Source organism: Pseudorca crassidens, chromosome 2, assembly GCF_039906515.1.
Source record: "Pseudorca crassidens isolate mPseCra1 chromosome 2, mPseCra1.hap1, whole genome shotgun sequence".
Classification (NCBI taxonomy): domain Eukaryota; kingdom Metazoa; phylum Chordata; class Mammalia; order Artiodactyla; family Delphinidae; genus Pseudorca; species Pseudorca crassidens.
In genome coordinates, this window is record NC_090297.1 from 12,909,326 (window position 1) to 12,937,074 (window position 27,749).

At 48.9% G+C, this 27,749-nt stretch overlaps 2 protein-coding genes across 2 annotated transcripts in view; both read left to right on the forward strand.

Moving 5' to 3' along the window:
• The window catches only part of LOC137216131 (protein-arginine deiminase type-3-like), a 65,936-nt gene that overhangs the window by 22,131 nt on the left and 16,056 nt on the right, over nt 1-27,749 (forward strand). Inside the window, 3 exon segments of the mRNA XM_067722011.1 lie at nt 25-127; nt 1,955-2,034; nt 4,285-4,410. Coding sequence (XP_067578112.1) covers nt 25-127; nt 1,955-2,034; nt 4,285-4,410 — 309 coding nt within the window.
• Nucleotides 4,497-27,749, forward strand: part of LOC137212328 (protein-arginine deiminase type-4-like) — a 36,926-nt gene continuing 13,673 nt past the window's right edge. Inside the window, exons 1-6 of the mRNA XM_067715602.1 lie at nt 4,497-4,584; nt 6,914-6,935; nt 22,515-22,695; nt 24,238-24,304; nt 26,054-26,121; nt 27,601-27,715. Of these exons, the coding sequence (XP_067571703.1) occupies nt 4,497-4,584; nt 6,914-6,935; nt 22,515-22,695; nt 24,238-24,304; nt 26,054-26,121; nt 27,601-27,715 (541 nt within the window). The remainder of the gene's footprint in view (nt 4,585-6,913; nt 6,936-22,514; nt 22,696-24,237; nt 24,305-26,053; nt 26,122-27,600; nt 27,716-27,749) is intronic.

A 27,749-nucleotide genomic window follows, 5' to 3' on the forward strand; every position in this document is an offset into this window, starting at 1 on the left:
ATGGAATCTGCGCTCTCCACACAGGGCTTCCGGACGCTCCTGGCCAGCCCTAGCGCCTGCTTCAAGCTCTTCCAGGAAAAGCAGAAGCAGGGCCATGGCACGGCCCTCCTGTTCCAAGGGGTTATTGGTGGGTACCAGTGCTGTGTCCCTCACCACAGCTTTCCCACCCTCGTCACCTAAATTAAGACACGTCGTGGCTTGAGGGAGGAAGGGCACATTTTAAAGCAGGGCTGTCCCCCCAGGTGTGAGATCCCTTGCTTCACCAGACACCACTGTCCATGGCTGGGGCAGAGCTGGCAGGGAGCTCCGTGATGGATGATGGGCTTGGGGTGGGTGTGGACAGAGTGGAGACGTGGCCAGCTTTGTGGGCACGTGACCAGGGCAGTCATACAGGGCCCTCTGCTCAGAAGGGTCCAGCACTTGGGATTTGATGCTCTGCCCTTCACTGTCTTGAAAATCTTAATAACTTGTGTTTGTGAGCAAAATCTGATTGGTCAATGGAGCATCTTTTGGGGGCTTGGAGCCTGGGCTCATGAACAGTCCCACCCTGGACCACACCTCTCTCTGAGAGAAAAGCTTCCACAGAACTTAGAAGCTCCCAAGTATAACTTCCCACGTCCCCTTACCACCCCTCACTACCATCGCCCCGAAGCCCCAGCTATAAAGTGGAAGAAATACAATTTCCCCGAAACCCATCCCTCCCACAAGGACCATGAATAGACTCCTTTGAGCTCAGATGAAACCTGGAAAAATCCTCAAATCCAAATCTCATGTACCAGGCAGGGAGAGAGCAATCTGCATCTTTCTTAGAAGTACCGCTTTACAGGGAGCACTGTCCTGAGCAGGACAGCGAGGGAATTCACAGCTGTCAGACCACACATAGCCACCGTGTGGCTCTGGAGAGCTGATACCCAGGGTGGTGGCCGTGGAGGCCCAGCACATCTCAGGGGTCACCTACTGTGTACCAGCCCCCAGGCTGTGTGGTCCACGCAGGTTACCCCATTTGACCTCAGGAGAGCCTGTGAGGCTTACTGTCACTCTGCTTCACACGTCAGAATATGAGGCTCAGAGAGGGGAAGGCGCTGGCCCAGAGGCCTCAGCAAGAATGCAGTGGAGCTGGGTGTGGACTCCAACTAGGGTGCAGGGGATGTCAAGCCTGGGGCGGGGGGGGGGGTGGCCAGCAAGCCGTCTCCTTTCCCTTGGTCAAGGCTTCACCCCTTCATGAGCACTGGGCTTGGGTTTGAATCACAAGCACCCCCATTTCCTAGCTGCAAGACCTGAGGCAAGTCTTTTTACCTCTCTGAGCCTCAGTTTCCTCATCTGTAAAGTGGGGATGGTGATGCATACCTTGTAGGGTTGCCATGAGGCCTGAATGAAATGCTGAGCGTAGAGCGCTGGACTCAGGGCCTGCACAGCGTAAGAGCTTCATAACTGGCAGCCGTGAGGATCGTGAGCCATTGCCTCTGACCTCCCCTGTCATGCCCGTCTCCACGGGCACCTCATCAAGGCTGCAGGAAAGCTGGGCCTGGGGGAGCCCCTTTGCCATGCAGTCACCTCTAGGAGATCAGGGACAGGGTCCAATGGTGTCCGTCAGGGCTGGCACTGGTGGCAGGTGGGCGACCCAGCTCCCTGCCCCACCACTAGCCAAAAAAGAGCGATCACCACCCAGGGCCCCGGTGGGAGTGGGGGAGGCTGTACAATTCCAATAAAAGGTGTCGCCACTTCCGAAGTGTTCAGATGAGGGTCTAAAGTTCATGGCACTGCAGCCACCTGCCCCTGCCGTCCTCACACGCCCAGACTCGCACAGTGGCCAAGCGGAAAGGCCGGGGAGCTGCTGACTCAGCAAGACCGGTACCTGCGAACTTGGCCTCTGCCTGGCTGCTTCCCAGAGCAGGTGGCCCTCCCTGCTGGCATTGTTCTCGCCCTGCCCTTCGTGTCTCTCTCTCCTTCACAGGCAATCAGCAGATCAACGCCATCTCCATCGACCAGGTCCTCTCCAATGAAAACCTCATCAGCTACAATAAGTTTGTCCAGGTACAGGGCCATGGGCTGTGAGTGGGAGCTGGGCGTGGCTGGGGACCGGGATGGGGACGGGGGTCTGAAGCTCACAGTTCATGAAAGCTCAGGCTGGAGCAGGCCCAGATGAGGGCCCCTAAACCCTGACTTTGACCCGAGAGAAAGGAGGGGGTAAGGCGCATGTGAGGAGGACAAACATTCCAGGCAGAGGGTACAGCACAGACGAGGCCCTGAGGTGGAACAGAGGGGCCTGGGGTGTTTAAGGACAAGCCAGGAGGCCCACGTGGAGTGCGGGGAGACAGGTCCCACAAGGCCTTGTAGGGCATCACTAGGGCTTTGGCTGTGACTCCGAGTGAGATTGGAGGCCACTGGGGAATTTGAGCAGAGGACTTATGCTTTGAAATGACCTCTCTGCTGCTGTGTTGAGAATATATCTTCTATTATGGCGAGGGGTGGGGAGTGGTGACAGTAGGTCCCAGCAGGAAACATATGGCACTCGAAGCGGATAACTGTAGAAAAGTTTAACAAAGAGAATATTTACAAAGACATAGGGAGGATTTGAGGAAATCAACAAAGGCCTGTCGCATATCCCCAGGGTAGAAAGAGGGGAGCCATCACCACCCCTGGGCCTGGAGGAATTAGGCAAGGAAGATGTTACTGGAACCTGGAGGGGTCACTACAAGAAGAGGCTACGAGACGGCAGCTGGGACTTCACAGCCAACCCACAGTGACCTGACAGGGAGGGAGCTGGGGGAACAAAGATCCCAACTGCACTCTCCTACCAGTCCCCCCACCTTCTGCCAGTGCCCCCATTGGCTGAACCCAACCGGAAGCCTGTGGGTAGGGGAGCCCCTGATTCCCAAGGGGCAGCCTCCCAGGGCACAGAGCAGATAAGATGGGTGACAGTGGGTCCAGTAGAGCAAACAGAATATCCAGCCCAGGGCCTTCCAAGAAGCAAATGCCAAGATGGGGGTTAAACATGCAAGGATTTTATTAGGGGCAATGCTGCAGGAGGGAAAGAGGAAGGGAGCTGGAGGAGGCTGGGTGAGCTGGTCCTGAAGGAAGGAGAGGGAAGGAAGGATGGATGCATCCTTTACTGCCACACAGTCAAGTTAGGCTCGGCCAAACTGCGGGATTCTGCAAGCCAATCAGCCATCAGAGGGTCCCGGCTCCCAGAAACTGTCCGCCTTAGTATCCTTGCGGAGCTCAGCCATTGGCTGTTAGCAGCTGGTGGGAGGTGTGGCCTCGGGCGGGCGCCAGCACAGGAAGGATTTCAGAGCTGGATCTGGGCAGCTGGGCCCTCGGTCAATTCCACTCCCATGGCTTCGAGGAGCATTGTTATGGCCGCCACATGAAGCAAGACCAGAAGAAGCCAGGAGGCCAGTGAGGAGGCCGCTGCCGGCAGCCAGGCGGGCGGGGCGGCCTCTTCCCCGGGTGGAAGGGGTAGAGGTAGTGGGGAGGGGTCCGATCGGGGGTATATTTTGGAAGTAGAGCCCACGGGACTGGCTGATGATGGATGCTGAGTGAGAGGAAAGGAGGCATCGAGGATGACCTCAGGGATTTTGACCTGAGCAATGGGTCCATTCACAGAGTGGAAGAACGGGGTGGGGGCATGGGTGGAAATGAAGAGGTTGTCTTTGGACCCATCACATCTGACGTGCCCGTTAGACACCCAAGTAAAGATGCGAAGTGCTGGTTATGCTGCACGTCTGAGCTCAGCAGAGGCTGGGCTCTATAAAGCGGTTGGGAGATAGAAATTTAGGAGTTGTCAGTGTCTGGTGTTTTAAACCATAAGACTGAAGGAGAGGGACTTCCCTGGAGGTACAGTGGTTAAGAATCCGCCTTCCAGTGCAGGGGACTCAGGTTCGATCCCTGGTCGGGGAATTAAGATCCCACATGCTGAGGGGCAGCTAAGCCCATGTGCCACACCTAGAGAGAAGCCCGCACACCACAACGAAAGATCCCGCATGCCGAAATTAAGACCCAACGCAGCCAAAAAAAAAAGACTGAAGGAGATCCCCTTATGAGTGAAGGATCTAGAGAAGGGAGAGGGTCGAGGATGGAACACTCTCACTTGAGCCTGGCTAATGGGATAGGGCTATGAGGGGTGGGACACGGGGCAGGTATATGTTGATGAAGGGGCACAAAGAGAATGTTTGTGTGGAGAGTTGATCTCTGGGCATCCTGCCCGTCCTTAACCAGACATGACCCCTGGGGTTCCCTCCAATACGGGCAAGGTCTCCTACCTCTTCCTTCCTCCTGTCCTAGAGCTGCGTCGACTGGAACTGGGAGGTGCTGAAGCGGGAGCTGGGCCTGACCGACGGTGACATCATCGACATCCCCCAGCTCTTCAAGATGGAGAGGAGAAAGGCGGTGGCCTTCTTCCCTGACTTGGTGAGACCACCACCCGTGACCTGAGGTTTCATCAAATTAAGCTCTGAGCCTCTGCTCCCCAGTGGGCAAGACGATTGGTCGCCGCCATGTTTGGGACTGTGGTGGCTGGTAGCGGCGGCAGGGAGGATCAGAGGTCCCGTGGTGCCCAGCAGAAGGACTTCTTCTGGGCTGATGGTCATGGTCACTATGAAATGCTCCTTGGCCAAGCCCTTGCTCAGGGGCCATCAGGGAAGGGCTCTTCTCTCCTCCCAGGGACCCACTTGATATTTGTGGAGTGAATGAAAGATTGCATGAGGCTGTGCATGTGAAGCATGTCGTATCCACTGGAAGCTCAGGTGCCCATTCTGCTCCCTTTCTCCCAGTAAACAGCTATTCACCATCCTCCACATATTTAGGGTACCCTGTGTGAGACACACAGATGATTAAGGCTGCTCCCTGCTCCCAAGGAGCTGCCGGTCAAATCTGTTCAGGGGAAAACTCTCTTCACCTCTCTGAGGATGTGTCCCAACAATCTACTTTGTATAATAAAGTGATGTGGCAGTTCAGAGATGGGACAAAGCACTTCCGGCCCAAGAGGTAGGACTGGAGATCCAAGAGGGCTTCATGGAAGAAGTGGCCTTTGATCGAGCCCTGAGGGCTTTGCCTCTGAAACTTGAACTTGCATCTGGAACACCTGGACCACTGGGCCCTCACCCCAGGGGTTCTGATCCAGCAGGGGCCTGAGACACTGCTGCCTTTCTAACAAGCAAGCACCCAGGTGACGCTTACTGCTCTCTGAGGACCACACTTTGAGATCACTGCTGTCAATCACTCGGCTTCCTCCTTCTTCTTTCCCCTACCCTTTCAAACCCTCTACACCTCCATCCCCCAGAGGAACTAGACTCACCCATCATCAGAGGCTTGCAGGGAGCCTGTCCACACCACCATTGCTTTATCCCTCCTTTTTTCCTTCCCCTTTCTGGCTTTTTGCCCACTTTGATTTCCCCACTTGTAAAGCCTCTCGTCACTCCTTTTCCTTCCTGCATCTCTAAGGAGGCCTTGCAGTTATGTCTGTGCCCCCAAGAAGCTTGTGCACTGGTCCAGATTCTTGTGTTTGCAGGAAAGAAGACCACCCAAGCCAGCTTCAGCCAGAGCAGAAGATTCAGTATAAGGACACCAGGAAAGCCAGGGGCAGCTGTGGGGGACATCAGGAGCGCGTGGAACCATTTCTTGTCTCTGCGTCTACATCATTCATCCCTCTCCTTCCCTGCTTCTCCTCCTCCTGTCTCCCTCAGCGACATCCTCCTTCCTGCCCATGGGGAGGCCATGAGCACCCCATGAAGGCCCCGGCGAGCTTGCTCTAGAGCCCCAGGAAATCGCTCTCTTTGCTTGTCCCTTCCAAGCCCTGTATTCTCTCCGGAGATGCAAAACCCATAAAAACTCAAGCTGGCCCTAGGGCTGGGTTTTGCCAGGCAAAAATCTCTAACCTCAGGAGTTTACATCTAGGGAGGTAGCAAGAAAAGAAACACAAATAGCTGAGTGCCATTAAGTGGAGGAAGTGAGGGCCAGGGAATAAAGGGGATAGGGACTTGCTTCAGCAGGATAACTGTCACCTCTCAACGGAGGTGACATTTGAGCTGAGACTGGAGGATGACACCGAGCTGCGGGTAAGCAGGGGAGCAAGCTTCTGGGCACTGGGAACTGCTGTGCAAAGGCCTGGAAGTAGGGGAGCACAGGCAGCACAGGCAGGACCCAAAGCCCTGGATGGGTGTGCGTGGAGGGAGTGGACGAGGAGGAGGCCTGTTTTCCTGTAGCCCTACTACGCCCATCTTGAAGCATGTTGTCCCTCTCCACTCCCCCTCTCCAGGGGCTCACTCAGGGGTGGGCAGGAGAGGGTAGAGCATGCCCAGGTACTCTGCCCGCCCAACAGAGTTCCTGGACAAAGCAATATGGCACAGTGAAAAGGCCACGTGCCTCGGAGTCAGATGACACGACGCTGAACTGACACTTCTCAGCTGTGCACTTAACCTCTCTGAGTCTCAGTTTCCTCCTCTGTAAAATGGGCATGATAATTGTGCCTGCCTCACAGAGCTTGAGTGGGGTTTAAGTGAGGTGCCTAGCAGCACAGTGCCTGGCACGCAGTAAGTGCTTGATAAAAGATCACTGTTATTATATAGCACCCCCTGGACCATCCTCAAATGATGGCTCTGCATATATACTCCTGATTTCTGCATTCAAATAGGAGACAAAGACCCTTTGAGACCCAGAGGTCAGATTTGGGAGGAAGGGAAGGGAAGGGAAGGCTGTCCTGGCAACTCTCAGGTCATATCCTGCTGGGCTCAGTTGCATGAGGTTGACCCAGGAGGAGGCTCCTGCCCAGAGAGCGGTGAGAGCCTGTCTTTCTTGTAGAGATGTACAACTTGGGCGGCACTGGGCCCGCCTGACTCATGCTTTATTCAGAATTAGGAATAAGTAACTGCAGGAGGTTGCCCAACCCTGTGGACTCCTGCCCCTTCCCCGGCAGCCCCGGAGGGCGGGAGTGTCAGGTGGGATTGCTGGGGCTCCAGGGTAGGGTGGCCGGAAAGGAATTCTGGACGACTGGACCGAGTCAATGGAACTGTCATTTCCTGTAGGGTCAATGTCATCCACATCTCCTACAGCGGAATGATGGTGAGTGTGAGCTGTGTGCTGGGCGTGTACCAGAGACACTTCACACGCATCATCTCATTTGCTCTTCATGACAGGCTAATAGGTAGTTGCAATTATTAGCCTCACTATATAGACAAGGAAACTGAGGCACAGAGAAATGAAGGAAACTGCCCGGGTCACAGAGCTATGAAGTGGGGGAGGCAGGTCTGAGCCTGGACAGGTGACCTCCATAGCCTGGGTTCTCAACCAGCCACTTCAGTGGTTCTCAAATTAGAATCACCTGGAAGGCTCTTAAAAACTAGCAGTATAAAAAAAAGAAAGAAAAGGGAATTCCCTGGCGATCCAGTGGTTAGGGCTCCGCGCTTTCACTGCCGAGGGCCCAGGGTTCAATCCCTACCCGGGGAACTAAGATCCCACAGGGGTGGCCAAAAAACAAAACAAAACAAAACAAAAACCCCACCTCAAAAAAAAATGAAAACCTAGCAGAGTCGTCCTCCCCCTTGGAGATCCTGTCTGGATGTTGGGATGTTGTGAAGAGCTGCCCGGTGTTTGTGCCTTGTGGCCAGCGTGGAGTAACAGCGACCCCTGCCGTATTGTCCTCCTAAGCATCTCTGCCCCGCCCCTGCCCCGGTACCCCTCCCCCAGTCTGGAATCAGCAGTTTCAGGGGGTCATGGTTCCCCTTTTGTGGCAGCCACTCAGGCTGTGGTGGCACCTTCAACAACCAGACAGTTCCTGCTACAGTCAAATTTTCTTGCTGGGCCAGAGGTTCTTAAACAGAGTGCACACAAGATTTCCTGGAAGAGTCATTAAAAATACAGATTCCTGGGCCCCAACCCCTCCAGCCAGGCCTCCCGAGGCCAGATCCCTGGGCCTGGGCAACTGTATATTGTAAAGCTTCCCAGATGGTTCTGATGCACACCTGGGTTGGAACCCCAACCCTTTCCTATTCATCGCGGCAAAAACTCCTGGATACAAAGTGAACGTTTATCAAGAGGGTGTCTTTGAACACATTCTGGTATATTTCACACCTTGGACTGTTACACTGTCATTTAACAAGAACCAGTAGGAAGTATCCCAACTGACTTGGAGAAATTTCCACAAAGTATCGAGTAAGAAAGGCAAGACACAGAATAGTTTGTGCATTATGAAGTCAGCGTGGTCACTGTGACCTCAGAGCCATGCCCCCCCCGCCCCCGTGTGTGTATGTGTGTGTGTGTATTGATTGATGATTATACGATCATGGAAAAAAACATGGACCGGTCCACCCCAGATGTTAGCATGGGTGTGGCACGGAGCAGGAAGAAGCCAAGCAGACAGGCAATGGCTTAAAAAAAAAAAAAAAAAAAAGCTTAAAAGTAGGGTGCGTTTTGGCCACACATGTGATTTACTTATTTTAATTACATTGGTGTGTATATGTATAAAAGCTTTTTATAAAAAAATAAAAATGAGCTGTGTTTTGGGCCAAAGACCGTGGCAACCCTCGGAAATCAAAGTCCAGGTCGAAGTCCTGGAGAGAGTATAAAGGACAAGATAGCCCTTGTCACAGTACAGACCACAGGGAGCCTTTTCCTCCATGGAGGCCGCAGTGACCCAGCACCAAGTGATACTCTGATCAGGAAGGAAATAAATGGGACATGGGGCTGGGAGCCACAGGGGATCTACCTTCAACAAGAGGTCAGGGAGGCCTTCTGAGGAGGTGGCATCTCAGACTGGGTTGGAAGGCTGGGAATGAGCCAGGTGGAGAGAGGAGACCGTGCCAAAGCCCTGAGTGGGGACTGGCCTGACATGTTCTAAAACCTGGCCAAAGGCCTCTAGGGGGGGAGGATAGGGAATGAGGAGAGTGGCGTGGGTGATGGTAGAAGAGAAGGCAGGTCCCCATCTCTGGGGTCTGGTAGGCCACAGTGATGAGCTTGGCTGTCACTCTGATGCAGTGGGGACCCCTCTAAGCAGGGTGTGATGTGATTTGGTCTACGTTGTTTTAAAGATTGCTCTAGACGTGGAACAGTCTAGTGTGAGATTTGGGGGTAAGGAATGGGATGGGAGCAAAGACACAGGTCAGAGGGCTGCACGTTAGTTCAGCCAGAGAAGTGACCTTGTTCAACTCTCCATTTGTGTGAAAACGGGAAGCAGCAGTCTTGCTGATGGACAGGAGGTGGGAATGGGGAGAGGTGGGGTCAGCTGCCAGGTTTCCAGACTTATTACTTATTGATTTTTTATGAAGTAGATCAAGGGTACAAAACAGTTTTTATGATGTTTCTGAATGATTTAAAGGGTAATTAGGAAGTGAAAAGGCTGTGTACTCAGCACTGATTTCCTTAAGAAAGAGAACATTCCAAACCCCTCAGCAGTCCTGTGGGTGAGCCTTCGCACGCCTCTCCCACACCCAGGGGTCTCGCTAATCTGAATTTTGTGTTTATCATGACTTTGCTTCTCTCTATAATTTTACCACCTATCTCAGTATATCTGAACGACCTACTCTTGCATTTTGCCTGTTTTTAGAATTTATATGCATAGAACAATATTTGTTGTGTTATCCTGTGACTTGCTTTTTTCACTCACCTCTGTGTTGGTGAGATTCGTTCGTGTTGCTGGCCACCATCATCCGTTCCTTTTCACTGCTGTGTAGTATTCCATTTTGTGAATGAGATTCATGTATACCTCTTTCTGTCACAGTGTCTCGGGTTCTTCCTACACTTGCTGTAACTATGTGGCTCTCACCGTTCTTGGAGACGTGTCCTGGTGTACACATCCATGAGTCTCTCTAGAACACATTCCTAGAAGGTGTTTAGCTTTATTAACTGGGAGAATGGTGATGCTGTGGAGGAAGAAGGGATAGGAGCCGTTTGGGAGGAAGTAAGCATTCAGGGAGGCCAGCTGCTCTAACAAATAGACTATAAAATGAGTAATGGGTCAGACACTGCCTGTGTTTATCTCCTGCTCAGGCCAACAGTCTAAGGTGGTTCAGGTCTGAATGGTAAGTACGCGTGTTGGGGTGGAGTGGGGGAGCTCTGCTCCACACCGTCCCTCAGGGACCCAGGCTGATGGAGGTTCTGTTGGCTTCACTCTGGGGATTGACCTTGAGCCCCCAGAAAAGAGAAGAGAGAAGGCGGAGAAAGCACACCAGTATCTGAACCACCTCAGGCCGGAAGGGCCTCACATCACTTCCGTTTACAGTCCAACAGGGAGAACTCAGTGGCCACGTGTGGATGCAGGGGACTCTGGGAAATGTAGTCGTTGGCTGGGCAGCCACCTCCAGAGTCGGGTCCACGTTATAGACGATGGGGAAGGAATTCCTCATTGACCCCTAGCCACCCTGAACCCAGAGGGGAAGGAATTCCTCGTTGACCCCTAGCCATCCTGAGCCCAGAGGAGAAGGAGAAAAACCTCGTTCATGGTGAGAAGCTTGCCCGGGCTCATCCTTCAGTTTTCGGCCCAAGTCTCATTTCTATTCACTTCGTGTCCTACCCTTAGGGATGCAGAGCCAGGCTTCTTCTCACAGTGGTGGCCAGACGGCACAGGCCCACCCCTGTAGGTTCCTCTCTGATCCCTCACCCCATCCCAGGCCCATTCATGTTGTGGTTCTGGGTCTCGCTCGCTGAGCAAGAGACACTGTAAGCAGGGTTTCCTGGAGAGAGATTAATGAGTCAAGGGTTTCTGCAAGGGAAGCTGACAAAGGGCCTCAGGAAGGGCCTGGGGACTGATGAAAGCGTGTTGGGAAGTGTCTCTTTCTGCCTTTTCTGCTTCCCTATTTGTGGCCATGGAGCAATTGGTGTGCCAGCACGGAAGTAGGTTGAGATTTATCTGCGAAACTGTCCCTGCCATTGCTCATGAGGAAGAGCTCTGCAGATAGGAAGGAAACAGGAGTGGACTCTCAAACATATTTTCATTTAATCCAGTGAATATTTGTTGAGCACATACTATGTACCCAGGCAATAAGTGACAGTGACTGTAGCACAGTTCAGAGCCTGGGCTCCGGGGCCGGGCTGCCAGGGTGTGCATCCTAGCTTTGCCACCGCCAGCTGTGTGACCTCGGGCTGATTGCTTAACCTCTCTGAACTTTACTTTGCTCATTGGTAGAATGGGGATAGTGACAGTACCCATCTCAGGGCGGTGTTGTGAGCAGTGTGACAGATCCGGGTAGGTGATTGGCATAGGGCCTGGCACTCAGCGAACTGCAGCTAAGTGACAGGGAGAAAGTAACTTGAAGTAACTTACCCGAGTAAGCTAAAAAGACAGGTTTGTTTGGCTCCAAAGCCTCGTTTTTTCTGCACTGCCACCTAAGGAGTCTCTTGCCTGCTTTTTTCCTTTTTTTAAAATTTTCTTTTTTTATTGGAGTATAGTTGTTTTACAATGTTCTGTTAGTTTCTGCTGTACAACGAAGTGAATCAGCTATGTGTGTACATATATCCCCTCCCTCTTGGACCTCCCTCCCACTCCCCCGCCCATGCCACCCATCTAGGTCACCACAGAGCACTGAGCTGAGTTCCTTGTGCTATACAACAAATTCCCACTAGCTATCTATTTTACACATGGTAGTGCATATATGTCAATCCTAATCTCCCAATCCGTCCTACCCTCTCCTTACCCCCGCCGTGTCCACATGTCCATTCCCTACGTCTGCGTCTCTCTTCCTGCCCTGAAAATAGGTTCATTTCTACCATTTTTCTAGATTCCACATATATGCATTAAGATACGATATTTGTTTTTCTCTTTCTGACTTACTTCACTCTGTATGACAGTCTCTAGGTCCATCCACGTCTCTACAAATGATCCGATTTCGTTCCTTTTTATGGCTGAGTAATATTCCACTGTATATATGTACCACATCTTCTTTATCCATTCATATGTCGATTGATGACATTTGGATTGTTTCCACATCTTGGCTATTGTAAATAGTGCTGCAATGAAGATTCGGGTACATGTGTCTTTTTGAATTATGGTTTTCTCAGGGTATATGCCCTGTAGTGGGATTGCTGGGTCATATGGTAGTTTTATTTTTAGTTTTTTAATAAACGTCCATACTGTTCTCCATAGTGGCTATATAAATTTACATTCCCACCAACAATCTTGCCTGCTTTTTTCTGATGATAAATAGTTTTTTAAGATAAGCCGGACAAGGACTTTCCCGGTGGTCCAGTGGTAAAGAATCCGCCTTCCAATGCAGGGGACACGGGTTCGATCCCTGGTCAGGGAACTAAGATCCCACATGCCGCAGGGCAACAAAGTCCGCACGTTGCAGCTACTGAGATCGCGCTCCTCAGCGAGAGAGCACGCGTGCCGCGTACTACAGAGCCCATGCGCTCTGGAGCCTGTGCACCACAACCAGAGAGAGAAAACCCACGTGCCACAACTAGAGAGAAGCCCGCGCACTGCAGTGAAAGATCCTGCGTGCCCCGGTGAAGATCCCGAGTGCGGCAGCTAAGACCCCATGCAGCCAAAAAAAAAAAAAAGAGAAGCCGGACACATAAGAAGTCAGGTGACAGCAAAGCCTTCATTAAGACCACAAGTGTAAGCACTTGCTGCCCACTGGGGGTGGGCAGTGGTGTCTCCCGTTTGCCCACTGCGATGTGTCAGTGGCCACTCCCTTACGATCTGAAGCTGAAACAAACATTGGGCACGTTTTCATGAGGCTCAGGGTGGGAGAGGCGCTGGACTCTATTCCCCCAAGTCCGTCCCATCAGTTCTGGGCACCTGTCCTGGGTCTCCTGGTTGGGTAGCAAGGATTTGGGATGGTTGCTGACAGGATGTCAGGGCGCAGGAGTCCCCCTTGGAGTTCCTAGAAAGGAACGCATGCTTGGAAAGCCGAGGGTGAGCACTGTCGGTGTGGGTGCTCATCTGATGTGTGTGTCATGAACCAGTGGATGCAAACGAAGCGCGATTGATAACTCCCTGAAGCAGAGCTTCTTTGAAGGGTTTAAGGCCAGCAGTAAAGTTAGTTCCATAGTTTCTTTTTTGAACTTGTCTTGGGTCTTTAAATGAGTCTCAGCATCTTGAGAAACAGCATCTCAGTGTTAATTATAACAATTGGAACATCTTAATTACCTTAATCGCAGAAATTATAGCTGTCCTGGGCAGTTTCCAGGGCTCGGGCGAGCAGGGACCTGAGCAGGGCTAGGCAGGGAATCATTCAGAAAGGAGTTTTCATGTGAGTAACATGACCGAAGAGGCTCCTGGACAGCTCAGTCATTATACTTACTTATTCTCTCTTTTTTTTTTTTTTTTTTTGCGGTATGTGGGCCTCTCACTGTTGTGGCCTCTCCCGTTGCGGAGCACAGGCTCCGGACGCGCAGGCTCAGCGGCCATGGCTCACAGGCTTAGCTGCTCTGCGGCACGTGGGATCTTCCCGGACTGGGGCACGAACCCATGTCCCCTGCATCGGCAGGCGGATTCTCAACCACTGCGCCACCAGGGAAGCCCTATTCTTAGTTTTTTATTTTAAAATCATAAATGGAAGTTTTATCAACTGTTATTTTCTGATTTATGGAGAAAATTCCGTAATTTTTTTTCTTTGACCTGTTAATCTATTGAACTGATTTTCTGAGATGAAGCTTGCATTCCTGGGATCCATTTAATTTAACCTGGTATTGTATAATCTGATATTGTATCCTTTTCGAATGCAGTTTGCTAAGCGTTTTACTTAGAATATTTTTGTTTCTGGGTTCATTGCTGAGTCTATAGGTTTCCTTTCTCATGCTGTTCTTGTCATGTATAGTACTCAGCTCAGATTAAGGGCTAAAAAATGGAAGCCATTATACTTATTATTATTATATGCCGATTATTATTATTATGCCCTTATAATCGTACTTACCCTGCCAGGGTAAGTATTATTATGCCCTTATAATAATAAGTATTAACTAATAAATAAAAATAATACTTATAATAATAAGTATTATTATGTCCTTATAATCGTACTTACCCTGTCAGGTTGCCATTGTCTGTTTGCCTGGCTTCTTTGCTGATCTGTGAGCTCCCTAAAGGCAGGGTCCACATCTGCTCATTCACTGCTATATCTCCAGAATCTACCACTGAGCTGGACACATAATAGGGATACTTGTGCCCATATAAAGTAGGCATGAGGATTAAATAGCTAGATAATAAGGAACCAATAACTATAGTAAGGCACTAATCCTGTGGGGAGTGAGTGGGAATAGAAAGTAAAGAAATGAATTTTGGTTGGGTGCTTACGGCCTGCCAGGGGCTGGCCTAGTCCTCAGAGAACCCAAAAAGCAAGCAGTCCTCACATTCTACAGATGAGTAAGCAGAGGCCCTGCCCCAGGCGGTCTCTCATCAGGTTTTTGCTGCTACAAGGTCGTCGAGGACCCTGACTCCTCCACACCCTTTTACAAAGGTCTGTGTGTGGCAGGAATCATTTGGCATGTTGCCTTCCTTCCAGTAATGAGAATCAGATGCCTAACTCTGGTTCCCTTCTTGCATGGGCTGCTGGGAAGCTCAGATCCTAACTCTGAGCTTAACCACAGGTGCTAGTTCGATCCTCATGGTCATAGATATGTTTGTCCTTTCCCGTGGCCTTTAGGTCCGAGATTTTTCCTGCTTTGATGTCTTTATGTTTCTCTACTTTTTAGTCACCTGCTTGTTGAATATTTCCTTATTATAAGTGGCCTGGAGTCCCTTGAGAAATGTGTCAAGGAAATAAAAAATTAAAAATAGAGAAGAAGGGGCTTCCTTTGATTTGAACCCAGGACATTCTGACCCCCAAACTCCCCCTGCTTCCCCAGCACACGCTGCCTCCCAGTGCTGTGGGTCTGGCCTTGCTAGGCACTGCTGCCTGGCTGGTAGAGCTTCCAGAGCTTCCAGAGGGCTTGAGAGATCCAGAAAGGGTGGGGGGTGCGTTCCAGGAGGTGGCGACCACGGAGGACCGTGGGCACTCTGGAGCTGCAATCACTGGGGTACTCCTTTTCCTCTGGCGCCTCCTTCTCAACAGGAAACCACTCAGTGTGACGGTGGGGAGCAGGGCAAGATTGTTAGTGTCTCTGAGCCTCAGTTTACTCATCTGTAAAATGGGGACATTAACACCCACCCTGCTGAGTTGCAGTGAGGATTACATTATACAACGCATGCCAAGAGTCTGGCAGAGTGGTCCCCCTTTTCCGTAAGGATTGCATGTGTTGTTGAAAGTGACAATGTTGCAGACGCCGCTGCCCATCTGGTGGTCGTTGTAAGGAAATGTTAGACGCAGGAGCTGAAGGAATGATGTCATTTGTCTGGGGCTCAAGTTCTTGGTGCTCCCTCTATGGAGGCTATTGGAAGTGACTAGAAGATTCAGCTCTGGGTTATCTTATAATAGCACACACGGGTCCCCCAGCCCCCAACACAGTAAAAACCCTTGTGTGTTTATGATAGTCCTTTGTTTAGGACCTGAGAGGGTCTGGAAAACATCCTAAATCAAATCCCGGTGGTGCCACTTCCCAGCAGGGCCTCACCTCTCTGAGCCTTGGCTTCCCATCTGGCAGAGAGGATGGGATGGCTGTAGAGCCCCAGCAGGTGGCAGATCCATCTGTCCACGCCCTCCTCTCGGTTCTGGAGAGGAAGCCATGCCAGGCGGAGCGAGCCGAGGGGAACCGCCCCGCAGGCAGGTCCTGTGTCCCGCTTTGTCCCCCACTGTCTCTGTCTCCAAGTCTCTGTCTCCCCCTTGTTCTTTGAGCCGCTTGCTCGTTCTCCTGTTGTAACAGACGCATGGCGTGTCCCTCTCCCATCCCCATCCTCCTGCCACGGCACCTGGGTGGCTGGGGACGCCTGGCTTCCCACCCCGGCTTTGTGAGCCTGAAGGCAAACAGCTGCGCATGGAGCAGAGAAGGAGCCTCCGGGCTTTGGTAGAGAAACCAGGGCGAGGAAGGCGTAGGGTCAACTGAGGCACTTGAGCAGAGGGGCACTGGGTCTGCTGTACCATCCCTTGGACGTGAACTGTCCTCCAGCAAGGGCCACGCATTCCTTATTATTACTGTTACCATCATGTCCCTTCATTTCTGATATCATTACCTAGCTACTGAAGAGGGGCGAGCACCACACATGGGCCCTTCAGTCTGCACAACATCGTAGAAAGCATCATCGGAGTAAACATTATTCCCATTTTACAGAGAAAGAAACTGAGACCAGAGAGGGTCAGTGCCTAGGCCAAGGTCACACAGCCTGTCAGAAGTGGCCCAAGCCCATCGCCACTCTCCAGCCCTTTGAGGCTGCCTGCTGTTACCGGGCTGGCCTGGGAGAGGTTTCCCATGGGCAGCTGAGCCCCTGCGTCCCTGCTAGTCTGCAGGCAAGTGTCTGATCACAAAGAGCCCCAGCCGGCTGCAGACACCACATCCACAGGCACGTGCCATAGCCAGCTGGTGTAGACAGACTGGCCCCTGGGCTATTCAATGTGGTGGCAGGCATAGTTTGTATACTTCCTCCACATTGACCCTGGCTGTCTCCCCGACCCAGACAGTCAGTGCCTCCCAGGGACGACGACCCAGCCATCCTGCTACCCGGCCACTATTGTGCTGGGAGCAGTTGGGGGCAGGTAGGAAAGCCAGTGCCTGCACCAGGGAGCACACAGGGACGCCTGCTGTTAGAGTTTAGCAGAAGTGGAATGGTGTCTTTGTCAAGGACTGATCCTGTATTGGCTATCTATCACCATGTAACAAGTTGCCCCAAAACATGCTGGCTCAAAACAATAGCGTTTATGATCTCACAGTTTCTGTGGGTCAGGATCCAGTGTGGCTTAGTTGGGCCCTCTGCCCTGGGGGCTCAAAGGCTGCAATGAAGGTGTCAGAGGGACTAAAGTCACCTTGAGGCTTGACCAGGGCAGCCCTGCGTCCAAGCTCAGTCATGTGGAGAATTGTGCTCCTCATGGGCTTGTGGACTGAGAGCCTCAGTTCCCTTCACGTGGCTGGCAGGAAGCCTCCCCCAGTTCCCTGCCATGTGGGCCTCTCCATAGCTCACAGCATGGCAGCTGGCTTCATCAAGGTGAGCAAAGGTGAGAGAGAGAGAGAGAGAGAGAGAGGAGAGAGAAAGAGGTGGGGGAAGAGGTCTTTTGTAACAGCCCATCACTTTTGCCATTTTCCATTGGTTGAAAGGAAGTCTCTGGGGAGACTTCCTACACTCAGGGGCAGGGAGTTACACAAGGGCATGAACACCAGAGGTGGGGATCATTGGAGACATCTCAGAAGCCTGCCCGCCACGTACTTTTCCCGTATTTCCCTAATTCTCTATAAGGGATACCTACAGCTTTTGATATGGAGACAAAGAACTTTATTACAAAAACAAAAATGAAAAGTGTAATCATAAAATCCACGTCTTGTGACATTGTGGAGTGAGGGCCGCCTCTCTCAGTTGTTTCCACTATGGTTTGAATCTGCCCCAATTTATCAGCCCTTCTGTCTGTGAGGATTTCACTGTGGGTCATTCACTGTCACAGAAAGGGCTGCTCTGAACATCCTTGAACGTGTCTCCTGGTGTACGTGTGCAAAAGATTCTCCAAGAGTGGAATTGCTGGGTTTGGGGTGGGCTAATGTTTGACTTTACAAGATAACAGCAAGTTCTTTTACAAAGTGCTTAACTTGACACTCCCATGAGCGGTGTGTTAAAGTTGCCGTTGAACCATATAGTCTACGATGTTTTTTACCAATCAAATAGGTGGAAAACCCTGTCTCAAGGCTTTAATATTTCATTTCCTTACTTATTAGTGAGGTGGAGCTCCTCTTTAGATGTTTATCATCCACTTGGGTTTCAATTTCTGTGAAGGCCTGTTTGCATCTTTTGCCCTGGGCTTTTTTTTTCTACTGAGTTGTTTGTCTTTTTCATGTGGAGTAGCCTAAGCTCTTTAAATATTACGGATGCCAAGGCTTTGTAGGTTTTATGCTGTGAATATCTTCTTCTCAGATTATGCTTGCTTTTTCACTGTAGAGAGTCTTTTGATGAACAGAAGTTATTTATTTTCATCTAGTTGAATTTATCAATCTTTTCTTTCTTGTTTATGGATTTTGTGTCTTATTTAATTGCGGGCATTAAGATGTCTCCAACAACTTTTGAAAGATACAAATGCTCATTCATGATAAAAAGTCTCAGTAAACTAAGCATAGAGGAGATCTTCTTCAACTTGATAAAGAATATCTACAAGGGCTTCCCTGGTGGCGCAGTGGTTGAGAGTCCTCCTGCCGATGCAGGGGACACGGGTTCGTGCCCCGGTCCGGGAAGATCCCACATGCTGCAGAGCGGCTGGGCCCGTGAGCCATGGCCGCTGAGCCTGCGCGTCTGGAGCCTGTGCTCCGCAACGGGAGAGGCCACAGCAGTGAGAGGCCCGTGTACCACAAAAAAAAAAAAAAAAAAAAAAAAAAGAATATCTACAAAAGACTTACAGCTCATATCACACTTAATGGTGAGAAGCTTGAAGTTTTCCACTAAAGTCAAGAACAAGGCAAATGTGTTCCCTCTCCCCACTGTTTTTCAACACAATATGGAAAGTCCTAGCTAATGGTTAAGACTAGAAAAGGAAATAAAAGGGATACCTACTGAGAAGAAATAAACTTTTTTTGTTCACCTATGACATGATGATCTATGTAGAAAAACTCAAAGAACTGACAAAAAAACTTCTGGAACTAATAAGCAACTATAGCAATGTTGCAGGACACAGTCAATTGCTTTCCTGTATACCAACAATGAACAAATGGAATTTGAAATTAAAAACACAATGCCATTTACATTTGACCCCTCCCAAATTAAATACTTAGGTATAAATCTAACAAAATATGTATAAAGTCTGTACAAGAGAAACTTCAAAACGCTGATGAAAGATATTAAAGAAGAAGTAAAAAAATGGAGAGCTATTTCATGCTCACGGGTAGGAAAACTCAATATTGTCAGTTCTTCCCAACTTGATTGTAGATTCAGGGCAATCCCAATCAAAATCCCATCAAGTTATTTTGTGGATATCAACAAACTGATTCTAAAGTTTATATGGAGACACAAAGAAAACAAAACAAAACAAACAAAAAGCCCCAGAATAGCCAACAGAATATTGAAGAAGAACAAAGTTGGAGGACCGACACTACCTGACTTCAAGACTTACTGTAAAGTAAATCAACTATACCCAAATAAAAATTATTTTTAGAAAAAGACTTAACTGTAAAGCTACAGTAATCAAAACAATGTGGTATTAGCAAAGGAATAGACAAATGAAACATGGAATAGAATAGAGACCAGAAACTGTGCATAGATATAGCCAACTCATCTTTAGATGCAGCACAGAGGATTTTTATGGCAGTGAAACTACTTGATATGGTACTATAATGGTGGATATATGTCATTACACATTTGTCCAAATCCACAGAATGTACAACACCAAGAGGGAACCCTAATGTAGACTGTGGACTTTGGGTGATAATTATGTGTCAATGTAGGGTCATCAATTCTAATGAATGTACCACTCTGGGGGAAGAGGTTGATAATAGGGGAGGCTATACAGCAGTTGGGGCAGGAGATATATGGAAATCTCTGTAACTTCGTCTCAATTTTGCTGTGAACCTAAAACTTCTCTAGAAAATGAGCTATTTTTTTAAAAAAAAGATGCAAAATTCTGTCTTTCTTAAGTCTTTAGTATATGATGTGAGGATGGGATCAATTTAATTATTTATTCAATGTATTCATTTTCCATATGGATAAGCAATTGTCCCAGCACCATTTATTACACAATCTTCACTTTCTCCAGTTATTTGCAAGACCACCTCTGTCATAGATCAAGGAGAATCTCTCTTAAGTTGCATCTGTCATTTTCTTTACCTAAGCCATTACAATGCAATCCATGACTTTACAGTAAGTCATACGTGGTAGAGCAAGTCCCTCACCTTTTGCTTCTTTTTCTTACAAGGTACTTTGACTATCTTAGCCCCTTGGTTTTCCAAGTAAACCTTGGAATCAACTTGTCAAGTTCAAGTAAAACCCTGGAATTTCTCTGACCATATGAATCTATTTGGAGAGAATTCATACCATGATGATATTAGGCCTTCCTAACCATGTTCATGGTATTTCTTTCTTCTAATTTGGGTCTTCTCTAATGGATTTCAATAAGGTTTGATCATTTTTCTCCATAAAAACCTTACACATCTTTTGTTAGGTTTATCCTAGGTATTTTACAGTATTTCTTCCTAATGTAAATTATATGCTAATAGTGTGGTTTTTGCCTAAAAATTAATTTTGTCTGATATTAATATATCCATCCCAGCTCTCTCCTGACTAATATTGGCTTAATGTATCTTTTTTCCTTTTTTTTTAAAACTTCATCTTTCCTGGATCCTTGCATTTTAGGTTCACCTCTTATAAATAGCATGGAGCTGGATTTTATTTCTTTATCTAGTCCCAAACTCTCTTTTAACTAGTAACATTATTTATATTTATTTTGATCATTTATATATTTTAGTTTGCTTTTACCATTTGCTTTTTAGTTTTTGGTTGTCTATTTTTTTCTATGTTGCCTTTTTCTCTGTTATCGCCGTTTTGAATGGAATTATTCATTCTTTTAAAAAATTATTGCATTTTCTCCATGTATAGAAATTTATAAACTCCATTTCTATTCTTTTGGTGAATACTTTTACATTTCTAGAATTCAACACTATCTTAATTCTCTCTTCAGTTGAAGACCTCATACCACTTTAACTCTCAGTACCTCTCCCAGTTTACATTCTGCTCTTTTTTTTAATCTCACAATTTTGATATTTTTATAAACTTTTTTTTATACAGACAATATTTTTTAGATTTACCAAAATATTTACCATGTTATTTGTTCACCATTTGTATTGAATCCAGATGATTCTGACATTAGGTATCTTCTTCTTAAAGAATGTCTTTAGAAGTTGCTTTAGTGAAAGTGTGTTGGTTTTAAAACATCAGTTTTTCTTCATCTGAAAATGTTTTTATTAAAATATAATTTTCTATGTACACAAGTCTACGTTAATAGTTATGTTTTCAAGATACTTTGAAGATATTACTCAACTCTCTTCTGGATTTCATTACTGCTGTTGTGAAGCCTACTTTCACTCTATTGATAATTATTATTCTTTTATAGGTGACCTGACTTTTCTTCTTTCTGGATACCTTTAAGATCTGTTTGTCTTTGGTATTCTTTTTTTTTTTTTTTTTTATGCGGTACGCAGGCCTCTCACTGCTGTGGCCTCTCCCATTGCGGAGCACAGGCTCCGGACGCGCAGGCTCAGCGGGCATGGCTCACGGGCCTAGCCGCTCTGCAGCACGTGGGATCTTCCCAGACCGGGGCACGAACCCGTGTCCCCTGCATCGGCAGGCAGACTCTCAACCACTGCGCCACCAGGGAAGCCCCATGTCTTTGGTATTCTTAACCACAGTGAGATGTGTGTGTGTCTGTGTGTGTGTCTGTGTGTGTATGTGTCTGTGTGTGTATGTGTGTGTGTCTGTGTGTGTATGTGTCTGTGTGTGTGTCTGTGTGTATGTGTCTCTGTGTGTGTGTCTGTGTGTGTATGTGTGTGTGTCTGTGTGTGTCTGTATGTGTATGTGTCTGTGTGTGTCTGTGTGTGTGTCTGTGTGTGTCTGTGTGTGTGTGTGTGTGTGTATGTGTGAGTATGTGTGTGTGTGTATGTGTCTGTGTGTGTGTCTGTGTGTGTGTCTGTGTGTGTATGTGTCTGTGTGTGTGTATGTGTGTGTGCCTGTGTGTGTCTGTGTGTGTGTCTGTGTGTGTCTGTGTGTGTGTATGTGTGTGTGTATACAGAGAAGGGAATTCTTGGCAATTTCCCTTACTTTTCACATCTCAGCAATGCTTTGAAAAGTATATTCTAGGGCTTCCCTGGTGGCACAGTGGTTGAGAATCTGCCTGCCAATGCAGGGGACACGGGTTCGAGCCCTGGCCTGGGAGGATCCCACATGCCGCGGAGCAACTAGGCCCGTGAGCCACACCTACTGAGTCTGCACGTCTGGAGCCTGTGCTCCCCAACGAGAGGCCACAATAGTGAGAGGCCCGCGCACCGCAATGAAGAGTGGACCCCGCTTGTCGCAACTAGAGAAAGCCCTCGCACAGAAATGAAGACCCAACACAGCCAAAAATAAATAAATAAATAAATACAAAAGTATATTCTAACCATGATCCAGCTGTTTTGTAAGGGAAGGTCCTTCAGAGTCCTGTTTGTACTGTTCGTGCGATTCTTCATATATGCACAACACTGTGTGTGCGTGTTTGTGTAATATAAACCTCGGGTACACACATCACTCTATGCATACATCTGTGTGTGTGTGTCTTTTCCTAGTTCAAGCGTAACCTCTCCAGGTCAGGGGATTTTCTTTCTGTTTCTCACTACCTCCTGACAACCTACCAGTACTTACTCCCATGGTCAGGGTCAGTCTGGCTGCCTTCTGGTGTCCACACTGTTGGGGAAAGGAAGAACAGTGGGGAGAGCAGTAGTGGGCCAGGCACTGCCTCACCGTGTCCCCCTGTCCTCCCCATCTGTCTCTTCCACAGCTCTGCCCCCAAGGACTGCACATCCTTTAGCATCAATGCTTCCCCAGGAGTGGTCGTAGATGTTGCCCACCGCCCTCCAGCCAAGAAGAATCTCACAGGTTCCTCCAAGTGGCCCCTGGACCCTGGGCTGGAGGTGAGCCTGAAGATGAGAGCTGCCAGCGATAGCACAGGTGACCGGAAGGTGAGTGTGACAGCCGTGGGCTGGGATGTGTAGGAGGAGGTCAGCAGGTCATAACAGGTCAACCACTCAGTCGACCCAGAGCCCCAGCCCTCTGCAGGCTCTGGGGAGAATCAGTTCTTTGTCTCTCCCAGCTTCTGGTGGCAGCTGGTATTCCTAGACTTGTGGCCACATCGCTCCAATCTCTGCCTCCGTGGTCCATTACCTCCTCCTCAACCTGTCAAATCTCCCTCTGCCTCGCTCTTATAAGGACACTTGTCATTGAATTTAAGACCTGTCTGGACAATACAGGATGATCTCACTTCAAGATCCTTGATTACATCTGCAAAGATCTTTTTTTCCAAATAGGGTCACATTCACAGGATCCAGGGATTAGGTCGTGGACGTATCTTTTGGGGCATCACCATTCAACCCGCTGTAGCCGCATTGACTATAGATGGACTCAACAGGACCCTCCAGGATTCCCACAGGGATCTGGGACAACAACCTCTTGTTCCCAGCAGGACAGGCCAAGCAGGATACTTCCTGGGGCAGAGTTGTTGCCTGCTGTAAGAATACAGACCTTGGACATCAAAGCCGGTCAGCAAGGGTGCAATCAGAAGAAGCTTCCTGGGAGAAGTGGCAAGCTGATGGATGGTATCAATGACCTGCTTAAGAGAGGAAAAGAGAAGCGAGAGCTCTACACAGGGGATGTGGCCTGTGTGCACACTCTGGATAAGAGGGTGAGATGTGTGTCGGGGAAGCTGAGGAAGAGCTGTATGGAAAGAAAGGAAGGTAGGAGGGAAGGTGAGGGAGAGAGGGAGCCAGTATTAGAGAATTTGGCATCAGAGACCTCATTCTCTTAGGACAACAGGAAGCCAATGACAACCTTTCATCCATGAGTAACAAGACCACATATGTATGTTAGAAAGACCCACTGGCTGCAGTGTAGTGAGTCAATTAGATCTAGGCAGCAGACTGGGGGCAGGGCAACCAGTCAGGAGGCTGATGCTGTGGTCCAGATGCAAGGTGACAGTGGATGTGACACTTCCCTGGATTCCTACTATCTGCAGGAGAGGTCGAGACACCTCAGTGCGACCCTCAGGAGCTCCCCTTCCTCTGGTGGCAGCTCTTTGGTTTTGCTTTGGGGAACTCCCCTCCGTCATCTTGCTTAGAAGTGTGGTTCCTGACACTCTGCCCTCCTCTGGCCAGGCGGGGCCAATCAGATGGGTTCTTCCTGGATTTTTAACCTTGGGCAGTGGGAGTTGGTGCTGCCACTCTCCCTCCAATGCCTCTTCCACCACATCCCCATCTGCTGAACTCCTGACACCATACAGGCAGAGGAAGCCGCTGCCTCCCTGGTCTCCCAAAGCACCCTCTTCTGTACATCATAGTCACCTGAGTGTTTTGCTCCCCTTCCGCTCCCACCAGCTGGGGTGTTCCTAACAGGCTGGGAGCCTGATCCTTGTCTCCTCAGCACCCTGCTCTGAGCTGGCACATAGCAGGCCAGTTAGTGTTTGTTGAATGACTAAGGGAAATCATTAGTGGTTGGCTTCTGTCCTATAGGTTCAGATTTCATACTATGGACCCGAGACCACTCCAGTTGAAGTCCTGCTCTACATCCCTGGGGTCGGTAAGTGACGCCAGGGACCTTGGAGCACCACCCCTCTCCCTCCACACACACACCCATGCAAGGCATCTCTCCAGGAGAAACTACACCCTGAAGCTTACTTTAGACTGAGCAGAGAAAAGGATAATTTCTAGCCAGTCATGCATCTGGTAGTTCATAAGTATTCCTTCCCCAGTCAGTGAACCCAGAATAGAGCTGGGGAGAGAGGGCGTTTGCAGGAAGCTTCAATTACGTCTCAATATTTTATTTCTCAGCTTAGGAAGTGGTACGTGGATTTTCAACATACGAGTCTCTATACCTTTTTGAAACCTCAAATATTTATGAGAAAAAGTAGATGATGAGACTGCTTTTTGTTGTTGTTGTTGTTGTTTTTTGCGGTACGCGGGCCTCTCACTGTTGTGGCCTCTCCCATTGCGGAGCACAGGCTCCGGACGCGCAGGCTCAACGGCCATGGCTCACGGGCCCAGCCGCTCCGCGGCCTGTGGGATCTTCCCGGACCAGGGCACAAACCCGTGTCCCCTGCATCGGCAGGCAGACTCTCAACCACTGTGCCACCAGGGAAGCCCATTGAGACTGTTTTACGCAATAATATAGACCAGTGTTCCCCAAATTCCATTATTTACATCCCATCTTCACCATTTTTGCCACATCAGTGATCTGCTTGTACTCGTATTTATTTAGTATTCTTCTTTAAATAAAGTACATTTTTAACTTGACCTCATCTGGGACAATAGTATCATAATATTATTATTACTATTTAAACATACATTAAATATATGAACAGCATGTGAAAGCTCCAGGTTTCTTTTCATTAATGAATTTCATTCATTTATTTCATTAATACACATTTTCATAATAATACTTATTATCGTTGTTGTTATTATTATATAGCACTTACTCTATGCCAGGCAGGGTGCCAAGACTTTGCATTTAACCCTTACAACAATCCAATGAAATTGGCACTATCATTACCACATTTTACAGATGAAGAAACTGAGGTACAAGAGGTAAAGGGACTTGCCCAAGATTCCACAGCTGGTTAGCAAAGGAGCCAGGAAGTTCTGGCCACCAAGCGCTATGCTCTATGGCCCAACATCAATACATGGCTATGGATATGTTTAAAATGTCATCTAGGTCAATCTCATTCTGTGAGCTCACGGGGTCGCTACACAATGTCATTGGAACGACCGTAGAGTCATGCGCTCTGATGAGAGGGGAAGGATTCAGAAGCGAACATATGCTTTCTCAGCCATGCCATTTGGACAGAGCAGGGTATGTTTGGGGCTGTGATTTGTCCCCAGTGCAGTCACGGTACACAGAACGAAGAGCCAGGTGGGGTTGGAATAACCACTATGTCCCCTACCCCAAAGTCACTGGGGCTGGAGTTGGGGCCAGAGGCCTTTGAGAGCCTGGCAAGGTGTCCTTTCAGGGGCTTCGTACCATACATCCATCGGGGTGGCCGGGAACTCTTTCTGAGACCCCTGCGGATGGCCAGACATGCAGGGTCTGGTTGGCATTACAGCTGTGGCAGGTCCTCCATGAGAGGAGAATGTGTGTGGTTAGAAGCCCCGGCTCTGCTGTCAGAATTGCAGCCAGACTTCTTCTTGGGAGACATGGGGGTGTCTTAGAAGCTGTGTCTCCTCTGAACCAGTGAGAAAGAAGCCTTTGTGCAGATAGGTCTCCTGGGGCCAGACTGAGTGCTCCCATCTTGCACCCTCACTATCCCTCTCCTCTTACTCCCCGTGATTTCAGAAATCTCCTTGAGCGCGGACTTCACTCGCACTGGCAAAATGAAGTCCACTGGAGGCAGGAAGGACAAGGTATGGCTCGATCTTGTCCGGCGCCCCAAATGCTCCCGTAACTCCACTGGCTTCTCCTAGCGCGCCCCCTGGTGGTGATGAGGTGAACAGCGGTCTGTCTCATGTATCCATGTTAATAGTAAACGAAACAAATTTAAGAAGAACAGGAAAAAAAAGAAAATTAAAATCACGAATACCATTACCGTTTTGGTTTACATAGGTCCCATCTATTCTACAAAACTAGATTTTCATGACTGTGGGTTCAGAGAATGTGTTGTCCCACAAACTGGAAACTAGACTCACCCAGTTCATGCACAGCAGAGAGAAAATTTGCAGGCAGGTCTCAACTCTGGCTCAAAAATTCCCTATACTATGGGGAATTCCATGGCGGTCCAATGGTTAGGCCTCCACACTTTCACTGCAGGGGGCACGGGTTCGATTCCTGGTCGGGGAAATACGATCCCGCAAGCGCAAAGCGCAGACAAAAAAAAAAAAAAAAAAAAAAAAAAAATCCCCTATACTAGACTTTAGCTACTGGTGGGAGAGGTTCACATGAGATGAATAATAAAGAAAAGAGGCAGGGGATAGAGGAGGGAAGGAGCCAGGTGGGGGGAGGGAATGTATGTTGCAGAAATATAGGGTGATGTCGTACACAGGTGATGAATCGTCTTAACTGGGGTCCATGGATAAACCTCAGGGTGTCCCTGAAACCCCAAAGCTGCCTGCACATTTTTGTGCTGGTGTGCACTGTATTTTATTTATTTATTTATTATTTTGGCCACACTGTGTGGCTTGCCGGATAGTATTTCCCCAGCCAGGGATCGAACCCGTGCCCCCTGCCGTGAAAGCACCGAGTCCTAACTGGACCGCCAGGGAATTCTCCATATGCTGGTGTGCACTTTAAGATGATATGACCTGTCAAAAATTAATATCCCTTTGTGGGGTCAGTCAAAAGTGGGGGGAAGAATTACAGCTCTGGGAGTGGAATTCATCCTTGGGTCCCTCCCAAAACACAGTCATTCCCTGGGGGAGAATGCTCTCCTACAAACAGAAGATGTCATCACTATTAGATTCCTGCTGGGAGGGGCTGCTCCATTTGCTTTCATCTTTGGGCAGACAGTAACCAACTGCTAAGAATAGTGCCCACACTTTGGTGAAGGAGTAATTAAGAGTTCTCAGAAGAGGAGCTATTTAGATTTGAGTCTAGACACAAATATTTAGTGCAGTTTGGTTTGCTAATCCAACAGTTTTTAAAAGCTGTTGAAATCAATTTTACTGTCTTGGACTCCTTTTTTTAAGTGGATGAGTGGAATTTGTTTATGACTTTTGGGGCAGGCAAAAATCCACTCTTGGGACCAAAACATTACCTGATGTGGGAACAAAATGTGTAAATCACAAAAGGCTATCGAGGTGCTAGGGCAAGGTGGCTGGGCTTTCCCAGGAGTTGGAGGGACATACACAGGTTCCTAAGTGTGCCCCATCTCTGCTGGGTGTCCACAGAGGACCTGGACCTGGGGCCCTCATGGACAGGGCGCCATCCTGCTAGTGAACTGTGACAGAGACAATCCCAAATCTTCCACTGTGGACTGCAAGGATGACCAGCTTGACAGCAAAGGTAAAGACCCCCCAAGAACCAATGGGAATAGAGC